We start from the raw sequence: 25,813 nt of genomic DNA, 5'->3' as shown, positions 1-25,813 counted from the left end.
ACCTTTTCTAGTGAGGGTCGGACTTTGCCAGGGCTGTCCTTTCTCACCAATTTGTAGGCTCAATCAAGGCATTGAGGGGATCCGGTTAGGCGTCTGCAGGATTGGGTCTCTGCTTTTGGCAGATGATGTGTTCCTGCCGGCTCTCACTGGATCGGTTTACAGCTGAGCGTGAAGCGACTGGGATGAGAAGCCGCGAGTCCCTCGTTCCAAGGGATAAGATCCTGCCTCAACTGGAGAAGTTCAAGTACCTTGGGGTCTTGTTCACAAGTGAATGGATCTTGAGATCGACAGGCGGATCAGTGCGGGGTTCTGCATCGGTCCGTCGTGGTGAAAAGGGAGTTAAGCCAGAAGGCAAAGCTTTCAATTACCAGTCGATTGATGTTCCTACACTCATCTATGGTTATGAGTTGTAGGTAGAGACTGAAATTGCAAGATTAGGATGGTGGCGCCCTAGGGCAGACTGGACGCGTGTCCCGTCAGAGCACTCAAGATAGGGTGAGAAGCTCTCATTCGGGAGGAACTCTTGAGTAAAAACCCTTGCTCTTCCACATTGAGAGGAGCCAGATGAGGTGGCTCAGGCATCAGGTCAGAGGACGTCTGACCGCGAGGAGGCCTTGGAGAAGACCCAGGACATGTTGGAGACTATATCTCTCTGGGAACACCTCGGGAGGTGTTGAGGAGAGGAAAGTCTTGGGTTAGGCTGCTGCGTTCGTAACTCGACCTCAGCTAAGTACAAGTAGATAGATTCGTACAAGGCGAACACACATCTCCACGGATTCCTTGCCAAGTTTTTAAATGTGAACCCACAGAAGTGACCAGTTTCAGGCAGTCTTTCTCCAACAATACACAGTCATGACCACCATGTTTCTCTATTTTATTGGAATCTTCTGAGGACTATTTGGCTAACCTGGGGGTCTGTCTAAGAAATTAATGGTTTTATTCCCTGAAGCAGACATAGGTGAGTGCTCCAAGACTCACATGGCCATTGGTAGCGTACTAGTTCACATAGCGGACTCACACAGTAAGATCAATCAATTCACCATACAAATGATCCCGGGTGTAGTCATCGCCATGACAACATTCAGTCTTCATGTGGTAAAAAATGGTCTGCTGGCTATCCGCATGACTTTGTATGTGTTGAGTCCTGGAGAATCAAAACCTGGCGACACACCTTTCTTGTTGAAGAGGTAGAAATTAAAGAGTTGTCTGTCTTGTGTCTCCAGCGAGACCGAGGCACTGTTGAACTTTAATTGACAAGGGTATGGGCTCTTCAACACCACTCTGAACACCCTGTCCTGCAGGTATTCAAGTCTGAGGGTTTGGTATTTGGATGGAAGACTTTTCTCCACCTGTGGCCCAAACTGCTGCATAACCAGCGCTCCATCTGATCCCGTTTTAATCTCATAGAAAGTCATATTCTTGTAAGTGAAAAAGCCAATATAAGGAGCCGGGTCAGGCGGTGGTCTAGGAATCCGTTCAGCATTCCTAAATGCGCCTTCCACGGCAGGGAGGAGGTGGCTGTAGATCAGGCTCACCAAATCCTTGTTCGAAGGTCGAACTCCGGCCATCAGGATCACCAGTCCCAATTTAAGCCGTGGCACAAGAGAGAGAGTGGCTGCATATCCGTCCAAGTCGCCATCCTTTCTTACCACATCATAGCCCAGTTGCTGGTTGATCTCCCAGGGCGTGCCTGTGTAGTTGGCAAAGTAGCCCCTCTGGCACTGGAAAACCAGGGCAAGCATTGTGTTCAGCGTGTCCTTTCGGAGAAGCGTCCTGCTGTGTGAGCCCAGGAGGGCCATCATAAGTTTGGCCATGTCAGCAGTCGTGGAGTACATCTGACCCGCGGGCCGATACCAGCCCAAGTTGTAAAGAGGGGCGGGCTCACCGTTGCTGTAGACACCCACCGCCATCTGCCTCCGGATCATTGGACTCATGTCGAAACCAGTGTTCTTCATGCCCAGCTGAGCCAAAATATTGTGAAAAAGCCACTTCTCAAAGTCCATTCCGGTCAGTTTGTGGGCCAGGACGTTGGCCAGTAAGGAAAAGGCAACGTTGCTGTAGTGGCATCTGGGAGTAAAGACACAACTCATCAAATGACGCAACATCACAGCTTTCAACTGCCTTACTTTGTTCCAGGGTCCGCAACAAGGACATCATCTCGTAACAAATTAATGGCTGCTTGTGTGTCTCCACTCCAGAGGAGATTAGTTGACCTTAATCTGCGCGGTAATCCTGTAAAAATCAAAAAAGGAAGGAAATCACATCACCTTTTCCATTACAGGGGGGCCCGGGACCGACCCCAATATTAACACTGATTTAGAAATCTTACTCTTGATTTTTAGTGTGTTACATACGGGAGTAGTTTAATGCTTACAACCACAGATATATACAGTAGATACGTCAACGTGCCTATGTGGCGGACATATTTGTAGGGGGCCTCTTTCCCAATTCAGTGCGTTGTATATTAAAAACAAATCAAAACTTGCGCATTTCTCAATCGTTTTTCATGCGGTCTACTTTATTGACAACATCAAAACTAAAATCTAAATCTTACCTATGAAAGATTATTCTTAATGTCCTTGTTTCAACAGTACATCATATTTTATGCAGTAGGAGTGTGAATCTTGGGGGACCTTTGATCCGATTCCGGATGTAACGAAATTGATTCAGAATCGATTCTCGATTCAAACCGTTTCTCACAATGCGTTATTTGGTCATACACAGTATGGTACAACTTTTTCAAAACAGGTTACAAGTTAGAAAATATCTTTTTGATTGCATGGAGATGGCCTAAAAATGTCCAACAGTTGAATTGAAAAAGAAAACAAACAAAAAAAAAATATATATATATATTAGAGATGCGCGGATAGGCAATTATTTCATACACAACCGCATCAGAAAGTCGTCAACCATCCGCCATCCACCCGATGTAACATTTGACCAGAACCGCATCCGCCCGCACCCGCCCGTTGTTATATATCTAATATAGACGATGCAAGGCATTAGTGAGGTTATAAAGCTTTTGCCTGTTAAAGAAAGGAGACTGATCCAATGCAGCACAGACATTCGCGTGCCACGCTGTCACGGCCCAGACGCACACCAGTGCGCAATCATATGGGAGCCGCGCTGAGCGCACCTCCAAGCGCGTCTCACTGCCGGCGACGGCCGGGTATGGGCCCGAGGCTCCAGCGCCATCCATTTTCAGGGCTAGTTGATTCGGCAGGTGGGTTGTTACACACTCCTTAGCGGGTTCCGACTTACATGGCCACCGTCCTGCTGTCTATATCAACCAGGGTGAGCCCCACCCCTTTCGTGAGCGCACTGCGCGCGGAGTGACCCCTGTTACGCGCCCCCGGCAACAGGGGTGGCGGGCAGGTAAGCTGCGCGGGCGGAGCGCGCGGAGTGACCCCTGTTACGAGCCCCCGGCCACGGGGGTGGCGGGCAGGTAAGCTGCTTACCTGCTGCGCGTGACGCCGGCCGCGGCGAAGGTGGACGAGGCGGGGTGTCGGTGCGGTGGTGACCCTGGACGTGCGTCGGGCCCTTCTCGCGGATCGCCTCAGCTACGGCTCCCGGTGGGGCCCTCTCGGGGAAAGGGGCCTCGGTCCCGGACCCCGGCGAGGCGTCCCTTCTCCGCTCCGTAAAAGTGTCCATCTCTTCTTTTTTTCTTCTTCTGTTGTGGCATATGCTGCAGGTGCCTGCTCGTTTTTCGTATGTGGGTAACAACATTTAACTATGTATATATATTTACCAATTGGTTTAACTGCCACCCGCCTGAATCTATTTAAAATCTATTTTTTATTTTTTTCAACCGCCCGACCCGACCCGCGGATAAAATCTAATTTTTTTAAATTTCATCCGCCCGATCCGCGGATAATCCGCGGACTCCGTGGTTGTGCCCGCAAACCGCGCATCTCTAATATATATATATATATACCTACTGTCAGAGGTGGGTAGTAACGCGCTAGTAGTAACTTTTGGGATAAATTGTACGTCTAAGAGTGTCATGTCTGTGTAATCATGTTTTGTCTTAGTCATGTTTTGTTTAGTTTCTGGCTTTTCACTCCCTTGTCTTGTTTGCATGATTACCCATTAGTTTCACCTGTTCCACGTTTCGACTCATTGTGCACTCTTGTTTGTCACCATAGCAACCCATTAGTTTTCACCTGTCACGTCACGCACCTGTTTCACGTTTTGAGTCACGCACCTGCTTTCACTAATCATGTCCATAGTATTTAAGTTCATACTTTTCCGTTTGTCGTTCTGACGACCTCACATTTATGCTTCTGTACACTCTTCATCCTCTAAGATCCTGCTTCATGTCCCATGCCAAAGTAAGTTTTTGTTCCATGTTTATAGTCTTTTTGTTTTTCATAGTTTGTTCTCCGCCATTGTGCGCGCCTTTTGTTTACTTCTTTTTTTTGTAGTTCTAGTGTTTCAATAAAAAATTTACTCACATTCCCGTCTCGCCCGAGCCAACTTTCCGTTGCATCCCGGAAAAGCTAACACCCAGGACCAAGTCATGACAAAGAGTAGTTTTAATGCAACATACTTTTACTTTTACTTGAGTATATTTATAGAGAAGAAACGCTACTTTTACTCCGCTACTTTTATCTACATTCAGCTCGCTACTCGCTACTGATTTTCATCCATCTGTTAATGCACGCTTTGTTTGTTTTGGTCTGTCAGACAGACCTTCAAAGTAGGATCTATCACATGCCTGCGTTTCACCAATCAAATGCAGTCACTGGTGACGTTTCACCAATCAAATGCAGTCACTGGTGACGTTTCACCAATCAAACAGAGCCAGGCGGTCACATGATTAACAAGCTTAAGCTTACATGAACTCAACGTCAAATTTGCACATGGCGGTAAGTAACGTTAGTAGATATTTTGGTTGTCACCGTAGGCTGATGTTAGCTTCCCTGCTATGAATCAGTGTCAAATGTACATCGTGTGGGGACATTTATTAACGCACTGCAGCCTCATAGACACACACACACACACACACACGCATGCATAGAAACACCAATCAGTGTGTTCCCAGGTGCAGCCCACACCTATCAGTTTATGGTTTGCGTAAAGCAGGGGTGCTCACACTTTTTCTGCAGGTGAGCTACTTTTCAATTGATCAAGTCGTGGGGATCTACCTCATTCATATGTATCATTTATATTTACTTATTTATGAAATATATGTTTTTGTTAACAAGTTAAAGGTGTTTAATGATAATGCAAGCATGTTTAACACATATAGTTAATATTGTTAATACATTAAAGGTGTTTAATGATAATACAAGCATGTTTAATACATATAGTTAATATTGTTAACAAGTTAAAGGTGGTTAAAAATAATACAAGCATGTTTAACACATATAGTTAATATTGTTAACAAGTTAAAGGTCACACTCCTCAGCCTTCCCGGTAAGGTCTATTCAGGTGTACTGGAGAGGAGGCTACGCCGGATAGTCCAACCTCGGATTCAGGAGGAACAGTGTGGTTTTCGTCCTGGTCGTGGAACTGTGGACCAGCTCTATACTCTGGGCAGGGTCCTTGAGGGTGCATGGGAGTTTGCCCAACCAGTCTACATGTGTTTTGTGGACTTGGAGAAGGCATTCGACCGTGTCCCTCGGGAAGTCCTGTGGGGAGTGCTCAGAGAGTATGGGGTATCGGACTGTCTGATTGTGGCGGTCCGCTCCCTGTATGCTCGGTGCCAGAGCTTGGTCCGCATTGCCGGCAGTAAGTCGGACACTTTTCTAGTGAGGGTTGGACTCCGCCAAGGCTGCCCTTTGTCACCCATTCTGTTCTGAACTTTTATGGACAGAATTTCTAGGCGCAGTCAAGGCGTTGAGGGGATCTGGTTTGGTGGCTGCAGGATTAGGTCTCTGCTTTTTGCAGATGATGTGGTCCTGATGGCTTCATCTGGCCAGGATCTTCAGCTCTCACTGGATCGGTTCGCAGCCGAGTGTGAAGCGACTGGGATGAGAATCAGCACCTCCAAGTCCGAGTCCATGGTTCTCGCCCGGAAAAGGGTGGAGTGCCATCTCCGGGTTGGGGAGGAGATCTTGCCCCAAGTGGAGGAGTTCAAGTACCTCGGAGTCTTGTTCACGAGTGAGGGAAGAGTGGATCGTGAGATCGACAGGCGGATCGGTGCGGCGTCTTCAGTAATGCGGATGCTGTATCGATCCGTTGTGGTGAAGAAGGAGCTGAGCCGGAAGGCAAAGCTCTCAATTTACCGGTCGATCTACGTTCCCATCCTCACCTATGGTCATGAGCTTTGGGTTATGACCGAAAGGACAAGATCACGGGTACAAGCGGCCGAAATGAGTTTCCTCCGCCGGGTGGCGGGGCTCTCCCTTAGAGATAGGGTGAGAAGCTCTGTCATCCGGGGGGAACTCAAAGTAAAGCCGCTGCTCCTCCACATGGAGAGGAGCCAGATGAGGTGGTTCGGGCATCTGGTCAGGATGCCACCCGAACGCCTCCTTAGGGAGGTGTTTAGGGCACGTCCGACCGGTAGAAGGCTACGGGGAAGACCCAGGACACGTTGGGAAGACTATGTCTCCCGGCTGGCCTGGGAACGCCTCGGGGTCCCACAGGAAGAGCTGGACGAAGTGGCTGGGGAGAGGGAAGTCTGGGCTTCCCTGCTTAGGTTGCTGCCCCCGCGACCCGACCTCGGATAAGCGGAAGAAGATGGATGGATGGATGGATGGATGGATGGATGGATGGATGGAAGTTAAAGGTGTTTAAAGATAATACAAGCATGTTTAACACATATAGATTCCTTTCTTTCATGAAGACAAGAATATAAGTTGGTGTATTACCTGATTCTGATGACTTGCATTGATAGGAATCAGACAGTGGTGATGATAACGTCCACATTTTCGAATGGAGGAGAAAAAAAGTCCTCCTTTCTGTCCAATACCACATGAAAGTGGTTGCTTTTTGGCATCTTATTTGTCCAGCTTCCGTACTCCTTTGTATACACTTTACAAGAAATACATTGTCGGCAAACTCCGTAGCTTGCTAGCTTGTGCACGCCAGCTTTCTGAGACTCTTATTTTGGTAGCGCAGGCAGGATGAAGCGGCGCTTTTATTGTGCAACTGTGCAGTCGGTCTTTGGAGTTTTGACGACAGGTACGGCGCCAGAGTCTGTTGAAATAAAGTGTTTCTCGCCTTCCAGTCGGTAATTTTAATGAGCTGGCAGCAGCCAGCGTCATCTCAGAAGACCCTCGGGTGCCGTGAATGCCAATCAAGTGACGAAAGTGACGTCATAGTGAAGATTTATGATCGCTCATTTTTAGGACTATTTTTTTAATGCCTGGCTGGTGATCGACTGACACACCCTCCGAGATCGACCGGTAGATCGCGATCGACGTAATGAGCACCCCTGGCGTAAAGGCTAACTTGTTATTTTCCTTTGTAATCTCTGCCTACTGAGCCTATGGTGCTGTTAAGTTATTGTGGCTCAATTTGCCTTCATTTTTTTTAAAATGTTAATGTATTATTATTTAATATATATTAATGTTTTAGTTGTTTAAGAGATATTCCTGGCTCTGAATTTGTTCATTGCTATTTTTATGTTTTTGTGCATTATTTGTTGCCGTCATCATTAAACAAACGGGTTACTCATCAGTTACTCAGTACGTGAGTATCACAAGATACTTTTTACTTTTACTCAAGTAAATATTTGGGTGACTACTCCTTACTTTTACTTGAGTAATAAATCTCTAAAGTAACACAACTCTTACTTGAGTACAATTTCTGGCTACTTTACCCACCTCTGGTTACTGTGTATTAGAGATGCGCGGTTTGCGGGCACAACCGCGGAGTCCGCGGATTATCCGCGGATCGGGCGGTTGAAATAAAAAAAAAATTAGATTTTATCCGCGGGTCGGGTCGGGCGGTTGAAATTAAAAAAAAAAAAGATTTTAAATAGATTCAGGCGGGTGGCAGTTAAACCAATTGGGAAATATATATACATAGTTAAATGTTGTTACCCACATACGAAAAACGAGCAGGCACCTGCAGCATATGCCACAACAGAAGAAAAAGAAAAAAAGAGATGGACACTTTTACGGAGCGGAGAAGGGACGCCTCGCCGGGGTCCGGGACCGAGGCCCCTTCCCCCGAGAGGGCCCCACCGGGAGCCGTAGCTGAGGCGATCCGCGAGAAGGGCCCGACGCACGTCCAGGGTCACCACCGCGCCCACCGCACCGACACCCCGCCTCGTCCGCCTTCGCCGCGGCCGGCGTCACGCGCAGCAGGTAAGCAGCTTACCTGCCCGCCACCCCCGTGGCCGGGGGCTCGTAACAGGGGTCACTCCACGCGCTCCGCCCGCGCAGCTTACCTGCCCGCCACCCCTGTTGCCGGGGGCGCGTAACAGGGGTCACTCCGCGCGCAGTGCGCTCACGAAAGGGGTGGGGCTCACCCTGGTTGATATAGAGAGCAGGACGGTGGCCATGGAAGTCGGAACCCGCTAAGGAGTGTGTAACAACCCACATGCCGAATCAACTAGCCCTGAAAATGGATGGCGCTGGAGCGTCGGGCCCATACCCGGCCGTCGCCGGCAGCGAGAGCCGCGAGGGCTAGGCCGCGACGAGTAGGATGGCCGCCGCTTGGAGGTGCGCTCAGCGCGGCTCCCATATGATTGCGCACTGGTGTGCGTCTGGGCCGTGACAGCGTGGCACGCATTGAATGTCTGTGCTGCATTGGATCAGTCTCCTTTCTTTAACAGGCAAAAGCTTTATAACCTCACTAATGCCTCGCATCGTCTATATTAGATGTATAACAACGGGCGGGTGCGGGCGGATGCGGTTTTGATTAAATGTTAGTTCGGGTGGATGGCGGATGGTTGACGACTTTCTGATGCGGTTGCGGATGAAATAATTGCCTATCCGCGCATCTCTACTGTGTATATATTACACACAGTTGTGGTCAAAAGTGTACATAGACTTGTAAAGAACATCATGTCATGGCTGTCTTGAGTTTCCAATCATTTCTACAACTCTTATTTTTTTGTGATGTAGTGATTGGAGCACATACTTGTTGGTCACAAAAAACATTCATGAAGTTTGCTTCTTTTATGAATTTATTATGGCTCTACTGAAAATGTGAGGGTGAAAAGTATACATACAGCAATGTTAATATTTGCTTACATGTCCCTTGGCAAGTTGACCTGCAATAAGGCGCTTTTGGTAGCCATCCACAAGCTTCTGCTTGACCACTTGACCACTAAATGTGTTGCTTTTCTGACATGGACTTGTTTCTTCAGCATTGTCCACACCTTTAAGTCAGGACTTTGGGGAGGCCATTCTAAAACCTACATTCTGGCCTGATTTAGCCATTCCTTTCATCAATCATCAGCTAACTTCCGGGCTGATGATTTTAGCTTGTCCTGAAGAATTTGGAGCTAATCCTCCTTTTTCATTGTCCCATTTAAAAGCAGTAGTTCCATTGGCAGCAAAACAGGCCCAGAGTATAATACTACCACCACCCCTCCGCCGCTCCCAGTCTGTGGAACGCTCTCCCTGACCACCTGAGGGCACCACAGACTGTGGATGATTAAAAAAAAAAAAAAAAGGCTTAAAAACCTTTCTTTTTAAAAACGCCTTTTTATAGATACATGCATACTAGTTCTAGCTATTAGGCTGTTTTAGTTAATATTTGTATTTATTTTTGTATTATCTTTTTATTATTTTTTTTAATACACTGTAGCACTTTGAGGTTGTTTGCTCAATGTAAAGTGCTTTTTTTACAAATAAAATCTATTATTATTATTACCATGCTTCACGGTGGGCATGGTGTGCCTGGGATTAAAGGCCTCACCTTTTCTCCTCCCAACATATTGCTGGGTATTGTGGCCAAACAGCTCCATTTTTGTTTCATCATATGTGAATGTATATATACGTGTGTGTGTGTGTGTATGTATATATATATATATATATATATATATATATATATATATATATATATATATATATATATATATATATTATATTAGTGATGGGTCCGGCAACACCGATGCATCGGCGCATGCGTCGAGCTCATAGAGCAAAACCCTGTGTCGGTTTTAGAAAGTCACGTGACCGATCATGAGCTGTTTTGGTCACGTGACCGATACGCGAACTGTGTCGCCTCCTCTGTGCCCTGTGAGCGGCTCTTTTCTACAGCCCGAGAAATAATAACCAAGAAGAGAAATCGTCTAAAATGTAATACGTCGGAAAAACTTTTTTTTAATTTTTTTTTTAATAAAAATGTGTAAAAAAATTTAATAAAAAAAATTCCCAGTCCACAATCATCCACAACACGTTCTCTTAGATTTCCATGTTATGATACATGTTCACATTATTTATTGACTGTATCTAAAAAAGATACAAATATATTTTTATTTAAATGAAGATATGAAATAATCCTAAATGAAATACAATGACTTGGTTTATATTATTGTATATACTAGGGCAGGGGTCACCAACGCGGTGCCCGCGGTCACCAGGTAGCCCGTAAGGACCAGATCAGTCGCCCGCTGGCCTGTTCTAAAAATAGCTCAAAGAGCAGCACTTACCAGTGAGCTGCCTCTATTTTTTAAATTTTATTTATTTACTAGCAAGCTGGTCTCGCTTTGCTCGACATTTTTAATTCTAAGAGAGACAAAACTCAAATAGAATTTGAAAATCCAAGAAAATATTTTAAAGACTTGGTCTTCACTTGGAATAAGCGGTAGAAAATGGATGGATGGATGGGTCTTCACTTGTGTAAATAAATTCATTTATTTTTTACTTTGCTTCTTATTACTTTTAGAAATACAATTTTAGAGAAAAAATACAACCTTAAAAATGATTTTAGGGTTTTTAAACAAATATACCTTTTTACCTTTTAAATTTCTTCCTCTTCTTTCCTGACAATTTAAGTCAATGTTCAAGTAAATTTATTTTTTATTGTAAAGAATAATAAATATTTTAGCTTCTGTTTTTTCGACGAAGAATATTTGCGAAATATTTCTTCACACTTACTATGATTAAAATTCATAACAATTATTCTGGCAAATCTAGAAAATCTGTAGAATCAAATTTAAATCTTATTTCAAAGTATTTTGAATTTCTTTAAAAAATTTAATAATAATAATTTTTTCAAAAAGATTCAAATTAGCTAGTTTTTCTCTTCTTTTTGTCGGTTGAATTTTGAATTTTAAAGAGTCGAAATTGAAGATAAACTATGTTTCAAAATTTTATTTTAATTTTTTTCGTGTTTTCTCCTCCTTTAAACCGTTCAATTAAGTGTTTTTTTCATCATTTATTCTCTACAAAAAAACCTTCCGTAAAAGGAAAAAAAAATGTACGACGGAATGACAGACAGAAATACCCATTTTTTTATATATATACATTTATTTATTTAGCTATTCTTGTTTAAATCACACTTACGTGTAACTTACAAATGACAATATATTTATTTATTTAAGTGTGTATCAAACTGGTAGCCCTTCGCATTAATCAGTACCCAAGAAGTAGTTTTTGGTTTCAAAAAGGTTGGTGACCCCTGTACTAGGGCATCAAATCAGTGTCAGTTGAGTCGGTCCATAGGTTGCCTGTAGGGATTTTTAATGTCCAGCAGATGTCAGTATTTAGTGACACAGTATCGACACAGTATCAATACAGTTTTGCAATGTGTCGAAACGCTTCATGACGCCTCATCAACCCATCACTAATATATATTTATATATATATATATATATAAAAATATATATGTATGTGTGGGGGAAAAAATCACAAGACTATTTCATCTCTACAGGCCTGTTTCATGAGGGGGGGTACCCTCAATCGTCAGGAGATTTTAATGGGAGCATTCGCATACCATGGTTTATATAGGGCACAGAGTGGGTGGGTACAGGCTGGCCTAGGGGCGTGGTGATTGGTTCATGTGTTACCTAGGAGGTGTTTCCGTCTATGGCGGCATGTTGTTACAATTTCGCTGCGCTTGTTGAGGGATGACAGGTCTGGACGGTAGATAATAAACAGTTTCTCTTTCAAGCATAGGTTGCATCTTTTATTACCACTATTGTAAGGTGTGCTGGATGCAAGAATTTGCCATGTTATTGAATATTCAACATTATTGTCTTTGAGGTCCCAAATGTGTTTGCTGAGTTCTGTGGTATTTCGCAGGTTTTTGTTCCTGAAAGAAGCCTTGTGATTGTTCCATCTGGTTTTGAATTCACCCTCGGTTAATCCTACATATGTGTCGGATGTGTTAATGTCCTTGCGTATTACCTTAGATTGGTAGACAACTGATGTTTGTAAGCATCCCCCGTTGAGGGGGCAATCGGGTTTCTTTCGACAGTTACATGCTTTGTTGGTTTTGGAGTCGTTCTGACTGGGGGTCGACGGCTCATTTGCAATTGTTTTGTTGTGGTTTGAGATGATTTGTCGTATATTGTTCATGCAGCTGTAGCTCAATTTGATGTTGTTCTTGTTGAATACTTTTCTTAGGTTGTTGTCTTTGGGAAAGTGTTTGTCAATCAGGTTGAGGAATTTGTGTCCAATGTTAGTTGAGACGTTTTTGCTGTATGGGGGGTTGTACCAGATGATGCCGTTTCGTTTTCTGTTCTTTTTTGGCTGGTTTCCTGGCGTGGGTTCATAGGTGAGGGTGAAATTGTATCCGCTTTCATCAAGGGCTTTTCACCCTCACCTATGAACCCACGCCAGGAAACCAGCCAAAAAAGAACAGAAAACGAAACGGCATCATCTGGTACAACCCCCCATACAGCAAAAACGTCTCAACGAACATTGGACACAAATTCCTCAATCTGATTGACAAACACTTTCCCAAAGACAACAACCTAAGAAAAGTATTCAACAAGAACAACATCAAATTGAGCTACAGCTGCATGAACAATATACGACAAATCATCTCAAACCACAACAAAACAATTGCAAATGAGCCGTCGACCCCCAGTCAGAACGACTCCAAAACCAACAAAGCATGTAACTGTCGAAAGAAACCTGATTGCCCCCTCAACGGGGGGTGCTTACAAACATCAGTTGTCTACCAATCTAAGGTAATACGCAAGGACATTAACACATCCGACACATATGTAGGATTAACCGAGGGAGAATTCAAAACCAGATGGAACAATCACAAGGCTTCTTTCAGGAACAAAAACCTCCGAAATACCACAGAACTCAGCAAACACATTTGGGACCTCAAAGACAATAATGTTGAATATTCAATAACATGGCAAATTCTTGCATCCAGCACACCTTACAATAGTGGTAATAAAAGATGCAACCTATGCTTGAAAGAGAAACTGTTTATTATTTACCGTCCAGACCTGTCATCCCTCAACAAGCGCAGCGAAATTGTAACAACATGCCGCCATAGAAGGAAACACCTCCTAGGCAACACATGAGCCAATCACCACGCCCCTAGGCCAGCCTGTACCCACCCACTCTGTGCCCTATATAAACCATGGTATGCGAATGCTCCCATTAAAATCTCCTGACGATTGAGGGTACCCCCCCTCATGAAACAGGCCTGTAGAGATGAAATAGTCTTGTGATTTTTTTTCCCACACATACATATATATATATATATATATATATATATATATATATATATATATATATATGGCATTGTTGATGTCTTGGTTCCTGCGCCATCTACAACGATGAAGTACCTTGGCACGTTGTCCCTTCTAGCTAAGAGGAGCGTGACATATCTAGTTACTGTATATCTGGAAAGTTAGCGCCCGCCATCATAAAGGTTGCAAAGTGTAAAGGAAGGTTGTGTGGCGTTACCAGAGAGATGGCTGGCCATCCTTCGCAAAGTAATTGCAGGTCTTTTGAAGGTGGCTGCTGACTCAGCACTTCTTCCCAGAGGATTCTTGATGGTGAAGTTGTCTGCATACTTCTCCACGGAGTCGTCGAGAGAGCCCACAAGTCCTTCTTCCCACAGCTTGTACAACATCAGAGTGGGAAAGATCTTGGAGAGGCTTGCTATTCTGCAGAGGTAATCATTTCATCGCTTTATTAGGAAGGTGTTAGTTAAATCAGCAAGGACATTGATTTGAAATCACATCCATATCATGTTTTGTTTTCCGGGTATTTTATTGTGAAAGAATAAAATACCCGAAACTAGCAAAATGAGTTGCAGGGGAAGGACGGAGGTCAACTGGTTCTGCGTTAAGGTGAGTTTATTCTTGCTGTGATATTTCTGTAGTACTTGGTGCGAGTAGGGATGGAACCAAATAAAAAAAAATCATATCACGATTATTGTCACTAAAATGATCATAGTTGTCATTATTATCACAATATTGTTGCATGTGCTCAAAAAGTACTTATACACACTTATGACAAGGTTTTATATATTAAAAAAAATACAAAAAAATGGCAGAAGAAATATGTTGCGTAATATTCTGGTTACTTAATATTATTGTCATGTCTGTGTAATCATGTTTTGTTTTAAGTCACGTTTTGTTAAGTTTCTGGCTTTTCACTCCCTTGTCTTGTTTGCATGATTACCCCATTAGTTTAACCTGTTCCACGTTTGGACTCATTGTGCACTCTTGTTTTCACCATAGCAACCATTAGTTTTCACCTGTCACGTCACGCACCCTGTTTCACGTTTTGAGTCACGCACCTGTTTTCGTTAATCGTGTCTGTGTTATTTAAGCTTTTCATTTTCTGTTGTTCGTCCTGACGACCTCACCACATTTATGCTCTGTCCATTCTTCCCATGTCCATTCTTCATGCAACTATTTTTGTCCAAGCCAAGTAAGTTTTTGTTCCATGTTTATAGTCTTTTTGTTTTTCATAGTTTGTTCTCCGCCACTGTGCGCGCTTTCATTTATTCCTTTTTTTTTTGATAATAATAAATAAATCATGTACCTTCATTCCCGTCTCGCACGAGCCAACTTTCCGTTGCATCCCGGAAAAGCACACACCCAAGACCCAGTCATGACATTTATTTTTTGAGCGTTTAAATATTTTTAACTTGTTCCATTTTAATTCGTAAAAGTTAGGTTTTTTTTAGTAAGGAAAAATATTGTGTGTTGGGTACATTTCGTCCGGTTTATGTGGCGTCACACAATTTTACTTGGACCTACTCAGTGGCCTAGTGGTGAACCTACTATAGCATGTATTACAACAGATGTGTGTGTGTGAATCTAGTATAGCATGTATTACAACAGATGTGTGTGTGTGTGTGTGTGTGTGAACCTACTATAGCATGTACTATAACAGATGTGTGTGTGTGAACCTACTATAGCATGTATTACAACAGATGTGTGTGAACTTACTATAGCATGTATTACAACAGATGTGTGTGAACCTACTATAGCATGCATTACAACAGATGTGTGTGTGAACCTACTATAGCATGTATTATAACAGATGTGTGTGTGAACCTACTATAGCATGCATTACAACAGATGTGTGTGTGAACTTACTATAGCATGTATTACAACAGATGTGTGTGTGAACCTACTATAGCATGTATTACAACAGATGTGTGTGACCCTACTATAGCATGTATTACAACAGATGTGTATGTGAACCTACTATAGCATGTATTACAACAGATGTGTGTGTGAACCTACTATAGCATGTATTACAACAGATGTGTGTGTGTGTGAACCTACTATAGCATGTATTACAACAGATGTGTGTGTGAACCTACTATAGCATGTATTACAACAGATGTGTGTGTGAACCTACTATAGCATGTATTACAACAGATGTGTGTGAACCTATTTTAGCATGTATTACAACAGATGTGTGTGAACCTACTTTAGCATGTATTATAACATATGTGTGTGTGAACCTACTATAGCATGTATTACAACAGATGTGTGTGTGACCCTACTATAGCTAGTATTACAACAGATGTGTGTGTGTGTGTGTGAACCTACTATAGCATGTACTATAACAGATGTGTGTGTGAACCTACTATAGCATGTATTACAACAGATGTGTGTGAACTTACTATAGCATGTATTACAACAGATGTGTGTGAACCTACTATAGCATGCATTACAACAGATGTGTGTGTGTGTGTGTGTGTGTGAACCTACTATAGCATGTATTACAACAGATGTGTGTGAACCTACTATAGCATGTATTACAACAGATGTGTGTGTGAACCTACTATAGCATGTATTACAACAGATGTGTGTGGGACCCTACTATAGCATGTATTACAACAGATGTGTGTGTGAACCTACTATAGCCTGTATTACAACAGATGTGTGTGAACCTACTATAGCATGCATTACAACAGATGTGTGTGTGTGAACCTACTATAGCATGTATTACAACAGATGTGTGTGTGACCCTACTATAGCATGTATTACAACAGATGTGTGTGTGAACCTACTATAGCATGTATTACAACAGATGTGTGTGTGAACCTACTATAGCATGTATTACAACAGATGTGTGTGTGAACCTACTATAGTATGTATTACAACAGATGTGTGTGTGAACTTACTATAGCATGTATTACAACAGATGTGTGTGTGTGTGTGTGTGTGTGTGTGTGTGTGTGTGTGTGAACCTACTATAACATGTATTACAACACATGTGTGTGAACCTACTATAGCATGTATTACAACATATGTGTGTGAACCTACTATAGCATGTATTAAAGTTAAAGTTAAAGTACCAATGATTGTCACACACACACACTAGGTGTGGCGAGATTATTCTCTGCATTTGACCCATCACCCTTGATCACCCCCTGGGAGGTGAGGGGAGCAGTGGGCAGCAGCGGTGGCCGCGCCCGGGAATCATTTTGGTGATTTAACCCCCAATTCCAACCCTTGATGCTGAGTGCCAAGCAGGGAGGTAATGGGTCCCATTTTTATAGTCTTTGGTATGACTCACAACAGATGTGTGTGTGAACCTACTATAGCATGTATTACAACAAATGTGTGTGTGAACCTACTGTAGCATGTATTACAACAGATGTGTGTGTAAACCTACTATAGCATGTATTACAACAAATGTGTGTGTGAACCTACTGTAGCATGTATTACAACAGATGTGTGTGTAAACCTACTATAGCATGTATTACAACAGATGTGTGTGTGAACCTACTGTAGCATGTATTACAACAGATGTGTGTGGGACCCTACAATAGCATGTATTACAACAGATGTGTGTGTGTGAACCTACTATAGCATGTATTACAACATGTGTGTGTGAACCTACTATAGCATGTATTACAACAGATGTGTGTGGGACCCTACTATAGCATGTATTACAACAGATGTGTGTGTGTGAACCTACTATAGCATGTATTACAACAGATGTGTGTGTGAACCTACTATAGCATGTATTACAACAGATGTGTGTGTGACCCTACTATAGCATGTATTACAACAGATGTGTGTGTGAACCTACTATAGCATGTATTACAACAGATGTGTGTGTGAACCTACTATAGCATGTATTACAACAGATGTGTGTGTGAACCTACTATAGCATGTATTACATCAGATGTGTGTGTGTGTGAACCTACTATAGCATGTATTAAAGTTAAAGTTAAAGTACCAATGATTGTCACACACACACACTAGGTGTGGCGAGATTATTCTCTGCATTTGACCCATCACCCTTGATCACCCCCTGGGAGGTGAGGGGAGCAGTGGGCAGCAGCGGTGGCCGCGCCCGGGAATCATTTTGGTGATTTAACCCCCAATTCCAACCCTTGATGCTGAGTGCCAAGCAGGGAGGTAATGGGTCCCATTTTTATAGTCTTTGGTATGACTCACAACAGATGTGTGTGTGAACCTACTATAGCATGTATTACAACAAATGTGTGTGTGAACCTACTGTAGCATGTATTACAACAGATGTGTGTGTAAACCTACTATAGCATGTATTACAACAAATGTGTGTGTGAACCTACTGTAGCATGTATTACAACAGATGTGTGTGTAAACCTACTATAGCATGTATTACAACAGATGTGTGTGTGAACCTACTGTAGCATGTATTACAACAGATGTGTGTGGGACCCTACAATAGCATGTATTACAACAGATGTGTGTGTGTGAACCTACTATAGCATGTATTACAACATGTGTGTGTGAACCTACTATAGCATGTATTACAACAGATGTGTGTGGGACCCTACTATAGCATGTATTACAACAGATGTGTGTGTGTGAACCTACTATAGCATGTATTACAACAGATGTGTGTGTGAACCTACTATAGCATGTATTACAACAGATGTGTGTGTGACCCTACTATAGCATGTATTACAACAGATGTGTGTGTGAACCTACTATAGCATGTATTACAACAGATGTGTGTGTGAACCTACTATAGCATGTATTACAACAGATGTGTGTGTGAACCTACTATAGCATGTATTACATCAGATGTGTGTGTGTGTGAACCTACTATAGCATGTATTACAACAGATGTGTGTGTGTGAAACTACTATAGCATGTATTACAACAGATGTGTGTGAACCTATTATAGCATGTATTACAACAGATGTGTGTGTGTGAACTTACTATAGCATGTATTACAACAGATGTGTGTGTGAATCTACTATAGCATGTATTACAACATATGTGTGTGTGAACCTACTATAGCATGTATTACAACATATGTGTGTGTGAATTTACTATAGCATGTATTACAACAGATGTGTGTGTGAACCTACTATAGCATGTATTACAACATGTGTGTGTGAATTTACTATAGCATGTATTACAACAGATATGTGTGTGTGAACCTACAATAGCATGTATTACAACAGATGTGTGTGTGTGAACCTACTATAGCATGTATTACAACAGATGTGTGTGTGAACCTACTATAGCATGTATTACAACAGATGTGTGTGTGAACCTACTGTAGCATGTATTACAACAGATGTGTGTGAACCTACTATAGCATGTATTACAACAAATGTGTGTGTGAACCTACTATAGCATGTATTACAACAGATGTGTGTGTGAACCTACTATAGCATGCATTACAACAGATGTGTGTGTGAACCTACTATAGCATGTATTACAACAGATGTGTGTGAACCTACTATAGCATGTATTACAACAGATGTGTGTGTGTGAACCTACTATAGCATGTATTACAACAGATGTGTGTGTGAACCTACTATAGCATGTATTACAACAGATGTGTGTGTGAACCTACTATAGCATGTATTACATATGTGTGTGAACCTACTATAGCATGTATTACAACAGATGTGTGTGTGTGAACCTACTATAGCATGTATTACAACAGATGTGTGTGTGACCCTACTATAGCATGTATTACAACAGATGTGTGTGTGTGAACCTACTATAGCATGTATTACAACATGTGTGTGTGAACCTACTATAGCATGTATTACAACAGATGTGTGTGTGAACCTACTATAGCATGTATTACAACAGATGTGTGTGTGACCCTACTATAGCATGTATTACAACAGATGTGTGTTTGAGTCCAGTCCATAGTTCATAGGTCAATGTAACAAAGTAAAAGTAACGTATAAATAAATGTAGTGATCGGAATGAAGGTCAATGTAACAAAGTAAAAGTAACGTATAAATAAATGTAGTGATCGGAATGAAGGTCAATGTAACAAAGTAAAAGTAACGTATAAATAAATGTAGTGATCGGAATGAAGGTCAATGTAACAAAGTAAAAGTAACGTATAAATAAATGTAGCCATCGGAATGAAGGTCAATGTAACAAAGTAAAAGTAACGTATAAATAAATGTAGTGATCGGAATGAAGGTCAATGTAACAAAGTAAAAGTAACGTATAAATAAATGTAGCGATCGGAATGAAGGTCAATGTAACAAAGTAAAAGTAACGTATAAATAAATGTAGCCATCGGAATGAAGGTCAATGTAACAAAGTAAAAGTAACGTATAAATAAATGTAGTGATCGGAATGAAGGTCAATGTAACAAAGTAAAAGTAACGTATAAATAAATGTAGTGATCGGAATGAAGGTCAATGTAACAAAGTAAAAGTAACGTATAAATAAATGTAGTGATCGGAATGAAGGTCAATGTAACAAAGTAAAAGTAACGTATAAATAAATGTAGCGATCGGAATGAAGGTCAATGTAACAAAGTAAAAGTAACGTATAAATAAATGTAGTGATCGGAATGAAGGTCAATGTAACAAAGTAAAAGTAACGTATTAAATATCCAAGTATAAATAAATGTAGTGTACAACTTTTACGTGGTAACAGTTCCGCCCCCTGCAAAGGTGTGCTCACCTGTACACTGTGTGCTCGTGGGGCGGGGCTGACGTCCGCTCGCTGATGTTCTTCTTTCCAAAATTACCCAGCCATAGAACTGAGTCATTTAAAACTAGAATAGCAGACAGCGCTGGACGCTCGGTGGCGTCCACACTGCTCCTCAGGAGGACATCGACCTGTTGGGGAAACAACAATTGCAGTACAAATATTTCATAACAACAATTGCAGTAAGAATATTTGCCAAGAATAAAAGGTCAGTCACCTTCTCCAAAGCCACCCTCAAGGCCACGATGGGATGTTTGAGGGGCAAGGGCTCGGGGTAACGTGGGCACATGTCTTCAACTGCTGCTTCTCTCAGGTCCTCTTCTGGGTTCAAAAACAACAAACAAGGACTACAACTTTTAGTTTTTGAGTAGGTCACAGTCGTGTCGTAGTTCACATTTTCCAGAATAATTGTACGTAAGTCAGGCCCGGCCCTAACCAATCTGGCGCCCTAGGCAAGATTTTAGGTGGCGCCCCCCCACATCGGCAGTGAAGTGTATATACTCACAAGAACCCGAATAGCTTTGTCTTTGACCTTTTTTTTTTACTTACAACTATACCTAATATATAAAGGGGTGGAAAAGTGACTATTACCTGCAGGGCAAACATTAGCTAACCAGAAGGCAATAACAATGTAAACAAAAAACACCTGCTTAAAAGATCTAATACAAATGTCCCTGAGGAATGTAAGGTGGGAGTACTGTAATTACCTAACGTTACATTATTATTTTCCATAACAATTTAGCCCCCTCCACAATATTAACCCGACGTTAAAACAGAACTAGCTATTTATTGATTAGCAATTGCCGAGTCATGTAACATTAGCTTAATGCTAAAAAGCCAGCTACTATCACATTCTGTAACAGACAAATAATTTCATGTAGGCTAACGTTACCTACCTGCTACCTCTGTCTTTTCTCGTTTCTCCTCTTCTTTTCTCTTTTTTCTTCCCTGGGCACCTGACAGTTTTGGCCGTTTTGACATCTTGTGTTGATTTTTTGATGTGGTGACGTCCAAAAAGAGTCATGATACGGGAAGGGAGGGGGCGGCGTAATGTTGTAACAAATAATATTTCTATTAAATAGGCTTTACTTTGCATTTTAATTAACGTGAGATTATTTTTTTGTATTTAGAAATAATAGTAACAACTTTATTTTTTTTATTTTTTTTCCTCCAACATTTGTGGCACTGGCATGGCGCCCCCTGATGGACGGCGCCCTTAGCATTTGCCTATACGGCCTATGCCACGGGCCGGCCCTGACGTAAGTTATCCCAAAACTTTGTGTTTCAATGAGTTCCCGGCCAGCAGACAAAAGCTGTCTTTGATCCTACCAAGAAGAAGGCTTGTAAAACTCCACTGTGTAGGATGGGAAGCAGCATGAAGGTGTTTGGTTTCTTTGATGTATTGTAATCCACAGAAAGATTTTTGTCTTGACTTGAGAACTACAAAGCGAAGAGGAAGCAGGACCTGACTCCCCTCAAGGCACCTCTTCTTTGAACTGTTTTGTAACCAAAGGCAATGGCTGTTTACGACCCCCCTCCCTTAGAAACAGCTGTTGCCATGTAATCAGGGAAAGTCCAAATAAAAGAGGAGGCATACAATCTTTCGTCAGAGCGTGACGACACTGTGCAAAGATACAGGTGTACGCATTTCTCCTCATTGAGCCAAATTTAATTCTGTCTCTGTTTGATTCCTTGCTTCTTGTCTTGTTTAATAGATGTCATCAGTGTTTGAACCTGACAGAGAGCCACATACTGAACAATCTAAGGCAGTGGTCCCCAACCTTTTTGTAACTGCGGACCAGTCAACGCTTGAATTTTTTATTTTTTTTTATTTTAATTTTTGGTCATAAAAAAATACAATCATGTGTGCTTACGGACTGTATCCCTTGCAGACTGTATTGATATATATTGATATATAATGTACGAACCAGAATATTAATAACAGAAAGAAGCAACCCTTTTGTGTGAATGGGCATACTTGCCAACCCTCCCGAAATTCAGCGCCTCTCCCGAAAACCTCCCGGGACAAATTTTCTCCCGAAAATCTCCCGAAATTCAGGCGGACTCAGGTCCTCATGGGTTTATTGTTAGGCAGTTTCATTAACGTCCTCCCAGCGCGGCAACAACACACAACAACAGCAGTCACATTTTTGTATACCGTAAAGCAGTTCGTCTGCCATAAACAGCAATGTTGTGACACTCTTAAACAGGACAATACTGCCATCTAGTGCATTTGATGAAAGCACTTTTGTGCGTGCCACACAGCAATGCATCATCAGAGAGGGTGTTCAGCATGGTTAGAAAAATAGGGACAGAGAATAGAACAAGGATGGACAATTCAACCCTTAACTCAACAATGAGTAGATGAGTGTTGTGTGTGTGTATATGTGTAAATAAATGAACACTGAAATTCAAGTATTTATTTTTTATATATATATATATATATATATATATATAATAAAATAGATATATATACGTATATATATATATATATATATATAATAAAATAGATATATATACGTATGTATATATATATATATATATATATATATACTAGAGATGCGCGGTTTGCAAGCACAACCGCGGAGTCCGCGGATTATCCGCGGATCGGGCGGATGAAATTTAAAAAAATTAGATTTTATCCGCGGGTCGGGTCGGGTCGGGCGGTTGAAATAAAAAAAAATTAGATTTTAAATAGATTCAGGCGGGTGGCAGTTAAACCAATTGGTAAATATATATACATAGTTAAATGTTGTTACCCACATAGGAAAAACGAGCAGGCACCTGCAGCATATGCCACAACAGAAGAAAAAAAAAAAAAGAGATGGACACTTTTACGGAGCGGAGAAGGCCCCCGACGCCTCGCCGGGGTCCGGGACCGAGGCCCCTTCCCCCGAGAGGGCCCCACCGGGAGCCGTAGCTGAGGCGATCCGCGAGAAGGGCCCGACGCACGTCCAGGGTCACCACCGCGCCCACCGCACGACACCCCGCCTCGTCCGCCTTCGCCGCGGCCGGCGTCACGCGCAGCAGGTAAGCAGCTTACCTGCCCGCCACCCCCGTGGCCGGGGGCTCGTAACAGGGGTCACTCCGTGCGCTCCGCCCGCGCAGCTTACCTGCCCGCCACCCCTGTTGCCGGGGGCGCGTAACAGGGGTCACTCCGCGCGCAGTGCGCTCACGAAAGGGGTGGGGCTCACCCTGGTTGATATAGACAGCAGCTAGGACGGTGGCCATGGAAGTTGGAACCCGCTAAGGAGTGTGTAACAACCCACCTGCCGAATCAACTAGCCCTGAAAATGGATGGCGCTGGAGCGTCGGGCCCATATACCCGGCCGTCGCCGGCAGTGAGACGCGCTTGGAGGTGCGCTCAGCGCGGCTCCCATATGATTGCGCACTGGTGTGCGTCCGGGTCGTGACAGCGTGGCACGCGAATGTCTGTGCTGCATTGGATCAGTCTCCTTTCTTTAACAGGCAAAAGCTTTATAACCTCACTAATGCCTTGCATCGTCTGTATTAGATATATAACAACGGGCGGGTGCGGGCGGATGGCGGGCGGATGCGGTTCTGATCAAATGTTAGATCGGGTGGATTGCGGATGGTTGACGACTTTCTGATGCGGTTGCGGATGAAATAATTGCCTATCCGCGCATCTCTAATATATACATATAATAAAATAAATATATATATATGTATATATATATATATGTGTATATATATATATATATATATATATATATACATATAATAAAATAAATATATAGCTAGAATTCACTGAACGTCAAGTATTTCTTATATATATATATATATATATATATATATATATATATATATATATATATATATATATATGAAATACTTGACTTGGTGAATTCTAGCTGTAAATATACTCCTCCCCTTTTAGCCACGCCCCCAACCACGCCTCCAGCCACGCCCCCGTCCCACCCCGACTCCGCCCACCCCCCCACCTCCCGAAATCGGAGGTCTCAAGGTTGGCAAGTATAGTGAATGGGGGAGGGAGGTTTTTTGGGTTGGTGCACTAATTGTAAGTGTATCTTGTGTTTTTTATGTTGATTTAATAAAAAATTTAAAAAAATGTTTTTGTTTTTTTATTTTTATTTTTTTATTTCTTGTGCGGCCTGGTACCAATCGATCCACGGACCGGTACCGGGCCGCGGCCCGGTGGTTGGGGACCGCTGATCTAAGTAATGGTGAGCCATTATGATATTTTTTCTTTTGTATATACAGTATAGAACAAGTTACATGCATTTTTAGAGCAGTGGTGTTCAAAGTGATGATTTGTTGACTAACTTTAAATCTTTCATCACTTTACAAATGTCCTTTTACACGGAGCTTGAACACTTTTGATAGCAGTATTGACCTTTCCCCCCCCCCCCCCCCACAGAAGCGAGTAAGCCTGTGCCAGCTTTGTGTAATCCTGCTGCAGATTCCTCAAGTCAGCCCTGGAGCCAAGGACGCCTTGGTCAAGGTGTAACTGTAAAGGTTACCTGTCTTCATCTTGGGGATCCTATATTGCCAAATGAAGCAGCAGGTCATAACCACGGAGAGCAAGAAGAAGACCACCATGCCCAACATGGTCCACTTCACCTTCATCCTGCCTGTTAAAACTGGCCGTGGATCCACGGGGCAATCTGAAAAAAGATGAGGCAGTCAATGTAAGTCTTCATGCAGAATACATCATTTGGCTTACCAAGGACAAGACGACACGTTTCATTGTCTTCTTCATCCTTCACGTAGCTGCTCGTTTCCTTACGACCCACTCCTGGAGTCCCATGCTGCCACCTAATCTTCTCTGTGATCCTCGTGATGCTCTTTACAACTCTGCGGTGACGTCCTAATCTTCAAGCTGCACTGTCAGATGCACCGAGGGCCTCTGGGCTGCAGTGCAATACCAAGGAAGGAGAGGAAGGCCATACCTGTATATGGTATGAAATAAGTTTATATCATCAACCATCAACCATTTTGTGTAAAGGTTTAACAGTACAGACAAAACACAGAAGCAGAGAAAAGGGAGAGAGGAAAGCGTCCGCCATCTCACTTCTTGGACTGGGTAGACTTCAAAAGACAAGATGTAGCAACTGGAGAGCAGTTATCAGAGTTAGCTCATTTTTAAATGTTGCAATAATACTCTGGGCAGGGTCCTTGAGGGTGCATGGGAGTTTGCCCAACCAGTCTACATGTGCTTTGTGGACTTGGAGAAGGCATTCGACCGTGTCCATCGGGAAGTCCTGTGGGGAGTGCTCAGAGAGTATGGGGTATCGGACTGTCTGATTGTGGCAGTCCGCTCCCTGTATGATCAGTGTCAGAGCTTGGTCCGCATTGCCGGTAGTAAGTCGGACACGTTTCCAGTGAGGGTTGGACTCCGCCAAGGCTGCCCTTTGTCACCCATTCTGTTCTGAACTTTTATGGACAGAATTTCTAGGCGCAGTCAAGGCGTTGAGGGGATCTGGTTTGGTGGCTGCAGGATTAGGTCTCTGCTTTTTAAACATGATGTGGTCCTGATGGCTTCATCTGGCCAGGATCTTCAGCTCTCAC

The 25,813-nt window shown here is 42.7% G+C and overlaps 1 protein-coding gene across 1 annotated transcript; it reads right to left on the bottom strand.

Moving 5' to 3' along the window:
* Positions 1-874: 874 nt before the first annotated feature.
* On the bottom strand, positions 875-25,083 carry lactbl1a (lactamase, beta-like 1a). The gene is made up of 7 exons (XM_061970231.2): positions 24,969-25,083; positions 24,766-24,909; positions 20,481-20,584; positions 20,237-20,394; positions 13,782-13,984; positions 2,127-2,232; positions 875-2,067 (listed from the first exon to the last, which is right to left on the bottom strand). The coding sequence occupies exons 2-7, from the start codon at positions 24,869-24,871 to the stop codon at positions 1,089-1,091; spliced, it is 1,656 nt and encodes a 551-aa protein (XP_061826215.2). The 5' UTR covers positions 24,872-24,909; positions 24,969-25,083; the 3' UTR covers positions 875-1,088.
* Between the last annotated feature and the right edge of the window lie 730 nt (positions 25,084-25,813).

Source organism: Nerophis lumbriciformis, linkage group LG01 (assembly GCF_033978685.3).
Source record: "Nerophis lumbriciformis linkage group LG01, RoL_Nlum_v2.1, whole genome shotgun sequence".
NCBI classification, from domain to species: Eukaryota; Metazoa; Chordata; class Actinopteri; order Syngnathiformes; family Syngnathidae; genus Nerophis; species Nerophis lumbriciformis.
This window is presented reverse-complemented; position numbering and strand designations above follow the sequence as displayed.